Source organism: Odontomachus brunneus, unplaced genomic scaffold, assembly GCF_010583005.1.
Source record: "Odontomachus brunneus isolate Ranch 3 - 2012 unplaced genomic scaffold, Obru_v1 Obru_scaffold_009, whole genome shotgun sequence".
Classification (NCBI taxonomy): Eukaryota; Metazoa; Arthropoda; class Insecta; order Hymenoptera; family Formicidae; genus Odontomachus; species Odontomachus brunneus.
The window spans coordinates 3,453,826-3,465,092 of record NW_022639459.1 but is presented as its reverse complement, the minus strand read 5'-3'; the positions used below and the strand labels follow the sequence as shown (position 1 = coordinate 3,465,092).

General features: G+C 37.9%; 1 protein-coding gene across 1 annotated transcript; it reads left to right on the top strand.

Annotated features, from left to right (window-relative positions):
- Window positions 1–659: 659 nt before the first annotated feature.
- LOC116840383 lies at window positions 660–9,381 on the top strand. Its single transcript, XM_032807003.1, has 2 exons — window positions 660–669; window positions 3,184–9,381. The coding sequence occupies exons 1-2, from the start codon at window positions 660–662 to the stop codon at window positions 6,786–6,788; spliced, it is 3,615 nt and encodes a 1,204-aa protein (XP_032662894.1). The 3' UTR covers window positions 6,789–9,381.
- Window positions 9,382–11,267: the final 1,886 nt, after the last annotated feature.

Below are 11,267 nucleotides of genomic sequence, written 5' to 3'. Positions count from 1 at the left end.
TTGAAGTATTTAACTGAGGAATGGGAGAAAGCAGCATGAAATTGTATGTCTATACGTATGTAGGAGCGTGTACCCGTATAATACACATACATCCATGCATATTCGTATATCATACATCCGTAAACGAGTACGTGTATGTACACATAAACGAACACATATATCTATACATGCTCGCCGGATCATACCAGTCGGACAACCTACCTACCTATCTACCGTACGAACATCGACCACGAGCGTGCTGCAGAGCCGTACGACATGCCTCGTTTGCCTCACGGATTTTACAGTTTTTCTCTTGTTCGTTTATTTCTTTCTTTTTTCTCTTTAATGGCACGAAGGTGGATCCGTCTTAATGCAGGGAGATGCGGCGGAGAGAGAACCCCCTCCGCTACACTCCTAAGAGTTTCTTCGGATTACCACCTGATGAGATTGCATCTCATCATTGTTTGTACTCTTGCGCGAAAACTCTTGAGACAATATGAATATTATAGCACATACTTTGATTTCTTACGATACACAATGGTGCCTAAGCGTCCGCTTGCGGACAAAATCTCACAATTTATTTATTATATAAAAAATTGAACGAAGCTTGATAGATTAAAGATTGTTAAATAACAGCTCCTATAAATGTTAAACAATAGAAAGGGATATAAAATGGAGAGATGAAGAAAGGTGTGAAATTTCTCAACGTTCGCGTGAGCCGAGTGGAAACTTACAGAGCAAACAGGTTAGATATCATAAACAATGTTACAGTACAATTACACGTAAATTAAAAATAAACTGTAGAACGTTATGAGGGCAAAGCTATATACAATATAAGCAGTATATTATAACATATTTAATAATATATGGTAATAATCTCCTATTAATTCTGTATCCTTTTGCTCATTAATTGCGTGAGGTTATTTTTTATCAGACAAATATCCACAATTAAACTTGTAATATTCTAATTTCTCATGTAAAATCCTTACATTATTTTAATCAAAATCACGGTCGGTACTAATCCAACGGTTCTTGCACAACGGTCAAATTACTCAGCAATTTTTTCAGTGTTTTTCTCGGCATTTTTTTATATAATCCGAGTCGACAACCTCCTACCAGTCTATTCAATATAAGTAGCAGGGCAATTAGAGCAATTTAATTTATAAACGACGTTTATCCTTATGTGCTTTAACAACGCCCGAAAGTTTGTTAATGCACTTGTAGGCGATTGTCATTTCAGTGGGATTAACAATAACCTTTAGTCTTCCAGAGATATTTTTCTCATAAGCGTAAGGGAACATTTTCTTCCTGAGGATCGTTTGTTGGGCAGGTGTCAAAGTCGCTATTATATCTACGGAGAAGAACGCTTACGTCTATTAATAGTTTCAAAAATCAATTTTATGGGATAATTATTATTAATTAAGATCATGATAATTAATAATGCGTCTCGGGTTAGAGAACATCAAAAAATTCCAAGAAAAACACCGCGTAATTTGACCGTTGTGCAAGAACATTGGATTAGTACCGGCCATGATTTTGATTGGAATAATGTGAAGATTTTACACGAGAAATCAGAATATTACAAATGTTTGATTGCGGAAATTTATTTTATTAAATTTATTTTATTAAAAATAACCTCACGTGATTAATGAACAGAAGAATACATAATTAATAGGACATTATTACCATACGTTATTAAACATGTTGTACATGTTTAACATGTATACTGCTTACACAGTTTGTACACAGTTTTTGCCCTCATAACGGTGTACAGTTTGTTTTTGGTTTACGTAATCTACCGTACATTGTATATGATATTTAACCTGCTTGCTGTAAGTCTCTTCGACTCGCGAAGAAGTTTCACACCTTTCTTTATCTTTCCAAAATATCGTGCGGATAATGTACTACTTTACTGTTTTCTGCGGTAATTATTTAAAATATTTTTTAAAATTATTAAAAATCTTTTCTTCTGTATTTTACTTTACTTTCGCTTGCGTTACTCCATTCTGTGGATTTTTTTTTATAACAGATTGGACTTCGACTCAGCTGATATCATTGTCTAACCAATCTTTTATCCACGAATTGGTTGGACAGTGGCAGCGTTAATACTCTTGTTGTGTCCAATCTCGTCTCCACAGATTGGTGGGTGCCGCTCGCAGACAGCATAAATAGTTTTTCATTATTTATTGTACAACTTGTCGCCGTCGGCAGTCGGGAGCCGAGTAGACAATGGTTAGATAATTTGAATTGTTTACTGAAGAAGGTCGACACGTGACCGAAACGTGCCTGGCTTTAGTTATTTATTATTTATAAAAAACTTTTTGTGTAATTATTTATGTATTTTGAGTTGATTATTTGGATATGTTTTAATAATTACAAATAGCATTAGAATAACAGTGCATTAGCTCCTATTGGCCTTCATTTTATATCCCTTTCTATTGTCTTGATGTGTTAATTTGAGAAAATACTTGTATAAAAAAATCCGAGTGAAAAAAGATTTAAAATGAATTAAAAAAAATTGACATTGACTTTAAAATTATTTAAAAAAATATTCCAATGTCATAATAATATGCTTATGCTTCTTTTAAAACTTTAAAATTTTTATTTGAGAAATTTTTTTCTATAAAACATGGAGTTTCCGAATTATTAAAATTTATAATGTGAGACCCTCTTTTTGTGGAAAAAATGCGGACTTTAAAAATAATATTTTAAAGAAATTCTTTTATATTATTCAAATTAATTAATTTAGAAAAAAATACATTTCTCTGGTTTTGTTACATGTAATTTTTGATAATTAATTACAAATGGAGATTAGAACGGACGTAAAATTTTTAGAAATGAACATTGAAAGAAAAAGATATTTAGAAATTGTTTTTAAAAATTATTAATATAATTAATAAATATCTCTCGAATTCATTTGTTCAGTATCGCGTAGAAGTCATTATCGAATTTGATGACATTTGTAAACATGAAATATTACTATTTCATATATTTGCAATTTTTTATTCTTCGACTATTTAACGTTATATCTTAATATATTAAAACATCTTTTAGATATATTTTTAAAAATTAAGATTTTGTCCGCGCTTTGGCACCATTGCGACGGCAATATTATGTTTATTCTGTGTATTTTTTGCACATTCTACTCCTAAAAAAGACACTTGTTATTTGTCACCTCTAATCGATGTCATTTATTTGTTTTAGGTTATCCACAAGAAGCTGCATTTGACCAATTTAGGGTTCAATCACATATAACAAACCAACGTTCCAATACATATAGGCCTCCATTATTTCAAGCACAGCAATTTCATCCTGAATTACATTTATTACAACAGGTAGCAACATCACAAATACCATCACATCCACAACTACAACAAGTAGTAGCATCACAAATACCATCGTATCCACAACTACAAGGAGTACCACCACAAGTACCATCATACCCACAACTACAAACAGTACAACAAACAACTCCAAAACAACCAAAAAAACGTGGACGACCTCGAAAAAAACCTTTAAATCAAGGAGAAGTTTCACTGCAAAGATCGCAAATTAGTACAAGTGTACCTGGCTATCTTGCAGCATCTCTTACTGGGCCGCAACAATTTTCTCAAGTGGTCAATAGTGCACCGTGTTCTTTTGGTAACAATACACATAATCAGCCGCCGATTTATTATAATACACCGCCGTATGCTGCGTCGTATTTTCCACCTACGTATGGCGCACCCCCAACTAATACTTTAGTTGCACAGAGAAATTGGGACCAAAGTGCGGCGCAAAGAGCCAGACCACAGAACCAGACCGTAAATACTGGTGTGCATTCTGTCAACGCAAATGCGTCCACCCAACACTTACATCACAATTACAACCTTACCTCGCAGACAGGAGCACAGCATATTGCTAATCAATACCAACAACAATATATTCCATATTTCACTCAACCGAGTGAACAGTCAAATTCATTTGCTACATCTGGATCTACTCCTGCTTATGTTGAGCCGCTACGTGGCATTGAGGCTATAGTTGACGGCATAAATGCGGGTTTCGATAATAGATATCAGAGTCATATCTCCAATTCGAATACAAGAATTAACAACGTTTACGTTAATCAACCTTGTAATCAGACATATGCGCATCCAGCAACGATTTCTACGTACGGCGCATCTTCTTTCGAAGTTTCACCGCTGATAAATTCTGCAGAGCGTGTGGTGACCAATATAAATGCGCCTGCCAACAATACGCTTCAAAATCCAACCGTCAACTCTGGAGTAGCTACACAATATAATAGTCTAAGTACTATTTCGTCTCTTGGAGGTTGTACATCGTGTATAGAGACAAATTTGCCCGATACATGCAGCAGCACCACTTCGAATGCACCACGGAAGAAACGGACAAGATTTAAAGACACAACGACAGACGTTCTAAATGTGCCGAAAAAGCGCGCCAAGACAGAGTCCAAAACTTCTAGCAGCGCAAGTAAATCTAAGAGCACCGTCGTACAGAATCCTTCTAGCTCTTCTGACAATAATCTGAAAGAGCTTGATTCTTCTATTCAAAGTGAAGTTTTTAATACTCAGCCGCAAGTGCAGGAAACAGCACTTAGCACAGATAATGCAAATGCGCATGCTGAGGCACTATTGAATACTTCTAAAAATTTCAGTGAAGAAGAATATAATTCAATCATAGAAAGGATAGAGCTTCCTAGTGAAGTAAATAAGATACTTGATGATATAGCTAGAAAGAAGCTAGATGATAAGTTTGAAGATATCATTCAGGACGCGAGAAGCAGTCATTCTACGCCGCATTTTTCAAACAACGAGCTGGCTCTTGTGACTGAGAATAACGACGCGCAATTGTCGCAGCACCAAAAAAAAAAAAACTCCAATAACTTTGGTGCGTGCGCGACGTTCGTCTCACCGCACACCAGGGCGTCGCCCACTGAAACTAGCGGCGTGGCGGTCGAGACGGAGTTTTTTAAGGTGTGCTCCGCGGGGGAGCGACGGTCGTCGAGCGGTACATCTCCGACGGCCGTGCAACCACCGTCGTTGTCATCATCGACGGTAGCAACCCTGCCGACTGCGGTTGGCTGTGTGACATCATCACACAGTCACCCAAACTTGTTTGTCCCCGTTGGCAGTAATTACGGCAACGCCGGCGGGGACAATACCGAGGGTTTTGCTGAGCAATTTTTACTTAAGCAAACACCCGTACGTTCAAGACCAAATCAACAGCCGTACAGACAACATTCATCTCCTGTTTTGGAGTCGATTGGGATCCATTTTACGGACGACATATTGGAAGTAGGACCGGCCACAGAACAACTGGCTAACACGTCTCCATATATAATCGCTGATAACAGCACAGCGACGGGCGAACACCAACACGCTCCGACATCGGACATCACATCCGATATGAAGTATGAGTCGCAATCAGGCCCACCGTCGGCCCAACCACATATGACCTCGACGGGCGTTGAACCACCTCATAGCAGCCAGGGTCCAGGCATGATGGTGGGTAGTTCACCAACAGATGCCGAAGGGGTCACCGTTATGCTACCGACGTGGAACGGTGGAACACCGGACTATTTGGACCAGTCCGGCATTAAGCAGACGACTCAAAGTCTATCAGACACCTGGGACTCGCTGCTTATAGAACAATCGCTAGATGTCCCACAGCCACAGATAGCGGCGGATAGAAGACCATTGCCTTCCTTCGTTGGCTATACTAGTCATCTTAGTATCAACGGAATATCAGGTCTTCACTACCACGCGATAGCATCGTCGGCGCAGCGCTCAGTGATACCGTCTGGCTCACCAACACAGTCAACCAATCCAGAGTACTACGCCAGTGTTGTTCCTGACACGCAGGAGTATCAAGAGCCACCTGTAGTATCTTCGAGCACTCCGTGTCAACAAGGCAGCCAAAAGCAGCAGCAACAGCAACAGCAACACAGTAGTAGTACACAACATTGCAATCCTCACCAGCACCACCATCATAATCATCACCAGCAACAGTTACCACAGTCCACACAACAGATTGAACTGGATATCGAAGCTGATATAGCACGTCTTATTAGTAACGCTATAGCAGCAGATACGACAGTATCAAGTGGAGGAAGTAGTGGTAACGATACCAATAGTGCAAATGATGGGGCGACTGGGAACGGCAGCAACGGCGGCAGTTCCAGTCTAGTTCAAGATCAAGATACTACGTCCAGGCACACGTCGCCGTGGAATGACATTGTTGACTGGTTTGACACTGCTTGCTCCACGAATAAACATCAAGAGACCAATATCTACACCGTTTATTCGACAAGCTCGCCAGTGCAGACCCAACAACATAGTTCCGCAATTCCCAACTTGTTAACGTACTCGCCTTTATTGCAAGCGAGGTTACAAGCAGGTAATGCGGAAGCTCCATCATCAACAAGCACTTATCCGCCTGTCAGTCCGCCGGGAAGAGTCTCCACATCAGGTAGTCCTGACCAAAATTTACATTCCTCGTACAATGCTCCATCACATTCCCGGAAAAGGTCACGAGGAAGCCAAGGAGCACAAAACCCCGCGAAAAAAGCTGCCGCCGCAATATCTTATAGTAACGACGCCAGCATGGCAGGCGGCAAAGAGAAGCCAGTGCATCGGTGTTCAATTTGTAGTAGAGGTTTCTTGAACAAAAGTAATATTAAAGTGCATCTACGAACTCATACAGGTGAGAAGCCGTTTAAATGTACAACTTGCGAGAAGACATTCAGGCAAAAGGCACATTTAATTAAACATCAACAAATCCATAAAAGGGGCAGCAGAGATTAAGCTTCCTCCCCTGATTTGAAGTACCTAAATTTGTTGATGTACCTACTTTGTTAGTAGTAATTATAATTATAAAGATTGTAAATTTATGTTAGTTGTAAGGGTATTATAGTTAATTTATATAATTTATTAATATGTAATATTCTCAATAACCGAGAAATTAATTGTAAAAGATTAAGGAAAAACGCACGCTAAATGGTTGAGGGAGGAGCGGTCGCAGCTCCATCGAGGCTGATATAGCGCATCAGTAACGCTATAGTTGCAGATATGACAGTATCAAATGAAGGTAGTAATGGAAATGATACTAATAGTGCAAACGATGGAACTACTGGAAATGGCAGCAATAGCTGTAGCTCCAGCTTAGTTCAGGACCAGGATACTTTATTGCAAGCGAGGTTAAAAGTAGGACTACTCGATGTGGAGACTCTCCCAGGCGGACTGACAGGTTGATAAGCACTTGTTGACGATGGAGTTACCTACTTTTAACCTCGCTTGCAATAAAGTATTTTGGTCCTGAACTAAGCTGGAGCTACCGCTATTGCTGCCATTTCCAGTCGTTCCATCGTTTGCACTATTAGTATCATTTCCATTACTACCTTCATTTGATACTGTCATATCTGCAACTATAGCGTTACTGATGAGACGCGCTATATTAGCCTCGATGTAGTTACGAGCGCTCTTCCCTCAACCATTTAGCGTGCGTTTTTCCTTAATCTTTTACAATTAATTTCTCGGTTATTGAGAATATTGCAAAACGGTATGTTACTTTTATGTTCATCTCAATCCGCTCTACGTCCTCATGAGAGATTGTAAAGGTGATCTGGGACACCATGTATATATAATAAGTGTGTATATAATTTATTTAAATGTAATATTAGGCGAAAGCTATTCTTATCGGTAATTCACGATCAGAACGAGAGATGTTCGACAGATCAAGTGTACAATTATATAAAATACACAACAGTCATATTTAATTAAGTGTGCTACGACAAACAACATAAACGTAGAGGAACGAAGGTTGCTCTCTTACGGCGAAGAGGCTACCAACATCGTAAAGGAGATATTAGAGTGTATCTAATTTGGAGAAAACAATTTAAACAACGCAAATTACAAAAAAACTACTTGTTCTGACGAAAGTCTGAGAGAGCTTCTTGATACCTTTATTCAAGGTGAAATATTTAATACTCAGCCGCAAATACAGGAAACACCACTATGCTTTTTGCCTGAATGTCTTCTCGCAAGTTCGAGCCAGCTTGTTATCTGAGAGATTGGACGGCGCAAGATTGCTGCTGCTTGCGTATTGAGAGATATCAGACGTATTTACCTCATCTCTATAGATGACAATATGGGTACATACGCTTTTTTTACTTAAATTTTCAAGGGAAGTATTCAAAAGTTCCTCAGCACGCGCATTTGCACTAGATGTGCTAAGTGGTGTTTCCTGTATTTGCGGCTGAGTATTAAATATTTCACCTTGAATAAAGGTATCAAGAAGCTCTCTCAGACTTTCGTCAGAACAAGTAGTTTTTTTGTAATTTGCGTTGTTTAAATTGTTTTCTCCAAATTAGATACACTCTAATATCTCCTTTACGATGTTGGTAGCCTCTTCGCCGTAGGAGAACAACCTTCGTTCCTCTTTTATGTTGTTTGTCGTAGCACACTTAATTAAATATGACTGTTGTGAATTTTATATAATTGTACACTTGATCTGTCGAACATCTCTCGTTCTGATCGTGAATATTAAATTACTACGTGAATATTAAATTACTACTGATCGTAATATTATTAAATTTTCAGATTACTTACATCGTACATATTTAAAATAAAAATAGCTTTCGCTTATAAGTATAGTTTATAACTACCTTGTCAATAGTTAATCTACGTTGTCCTTGTTAATAGTTATTATATCTTAAAAGTACTTATATTATAAGTGTTTATATTAAAGATTTATTAAAGATTTTCCGTTTCTATACAGTGATATACACTACGTGTATATTTTTACAAATAAATATATTGACAGAAAGTATATATTTAATTGACGAAATATTTTGTATGATTATTCGAGTGCGCAGGAATCTCACGGCTCTTGATGTTGATTGTAGAACTTACTCTCTAAATTTTCTGGAATAAAAAGTGGTGACATTTTCACTCACGAGGCGATAGTGAAAATACTGCCACTTGTAATCGCAAAAATGAATGTTCCGCTCAAAATCAGAATGGATTTTGGTTCCATACGAATGGATATTTCAATCAACCGGAGTGAATATGTTTCTCTAATGGTGCATCATTCACTCTTCAGTTTTTAGTGAAAATATTCATACAACGATTTGAAGTGGATCTTTCGCTTTATACGAACGAAAGATGACTCGAATTCGAGTAACTCGGCTGTCATTCTGCTTTGCGAGTGAAATCTCATACCAGAAAATTTAGGGAATACGATACGTGTTGTATATTTCTCTCATTGATCGATAATCGCTCATCTTGTAGCGTCCGTTGAGTCGTACTGTTCGGTAAATATAATAATTAATTTGTATAAAGACGGAATATATGCATTATATATAAAATCATGTTCAATACAATGATTGTTACCGCGTTACATCACAATGTGTTCTTTTATTATGTATCCTTCTTATCCAAATCATCCTATGTATGAATTCTTCTTGAACTTGTCGAATTAATCGTGAGTAATGTCGTCCGCGAATATTACAACGGTCATGTAAAACTTCTAAACTTTACATTGTCAATGTGTTTTGGCTATAAATAAACCGAATAAGAGCACGGAATTGCAGTTCAGATGTTTTTTCACCAACGACTTCGCAAAATTCTCGCTGAATTTGAACTTTATCCAGATAAAGTTGTAAAAGCCAAAATATTTCTTGAGAATATTTAAAGTACATCAGTTCTTATAGTCTTTGTTTTTACAAAAATAATGTTGCAATAAACAATATCATTAAATTTCAGATATAACGAAACTCTATGAATCTCATTTAAAGTAGAGAGAAGTTGTGTGTGACTTCAACGTGCAGCTTGGATAATCGTGACGCGTTGTTAAAGCAGATTAAATAATAGCGCAGAATTGTCGTTTAAATGTATTTTTACTACCAATATCGCGAAATTTTCGTTCTGCATTTAATTTTTCGCGATGCGGCTTATCGTTGTGCGCGTTTAACTTCTTAGCTACTGTACGCCACTATAGTGGCTTTCGCGTATATCATCTTTCTGAACGGTACGCCACTATAGTGGCTCACTCTTATTTCTAATAAATTATAATTTATTCATCTAAAACTGTATTCTAATATACTTGCGTAGTAAAAAGCATTACCAGACACAAATCGCAGTGCTGCAATTGTTTACGCACAGTCGAACTTTGTCGTACAGCTACAGCTCCGCGGAAAGTCTCGCCGTAGCTAAGAGGTTAAACATAAGGTGTCGACGGTAATGCTCAATGAATCATTGTGGAATTAAGCGCTGGTCGAGTTCTGATTAGAGTTTAGGATGTCTGTTTTTGACAGTCGGCTGTCAGGTACCGACTTTAGACAGGGGAGTGTTTCAGCACACCGAACGAACGAGCCAAATTACGGTCTCTAACAAAGGACAGCGTTAAAAGAAGGATCTGGGACAGTTCGCGTGGCAGTATATTCTGATGTTTGTACATGGACCGCGCACGGGTTATTGTTGAATATAATGATATAACGGGGTTATATGGTCTCGGGGGTTATATGCGGTCCGACGTGCGATGTTGTCTCTTCGCTGTGGCACAAGGAGATGTGTGGATTCAGATATAGCGACGCAGAAGGAGAAGAAGAAGAGAAGGAGGAGAAGGAGGAGGAGGAGAAGGAGGAGAAGGAGGAGGAGACAGAGAAAGAGGTGGATCTTTTATTTTCGCCTGACAATGAAACGCGAGAAGCTCGCGCGATAGCACACGCGAATCGTAAATGCAAGCGCGGCTACCTCTCCCCTTCCCCGCCCTATATCTCTAACTGTACCGCTGATTAATCTAACAACGAACGTATATATAAGTCACAAGGATATCAGTGCCAAGAATGCCGACGATTAAAATAAGATAGAAAAGGCAAACATGACGCTATAAAGGAACCACAAGATAGGTAGTTGAAGGAATATTTTGTAAGAAAAATAAAATATACAAGTAATGAAGAAAATATGAGGAGAATAATTAATACGCGTGAGAAAGATGGTTGTAGTAGAACCGAAAGAGGTAAGTCGCCGAAGATCAAACTAGATTCGAAGGATGTACGATTCTTGCGTTAAAGAAAGACAACGAATAATTAATAAATAAGTAAATAATAATAATAATAATAAAACATAAATATATAATAATAATAGATAAATGATGAACGAGGAAATAAGAATAAAATTAAAAAAATACAAATTCACGACATATCAAATTCTATTTAGTGATCTTTATCGAAATTGGGATTGGAGCTGCAGGAGGAATAACAGAGATGTGGGATAAGAGTAAAA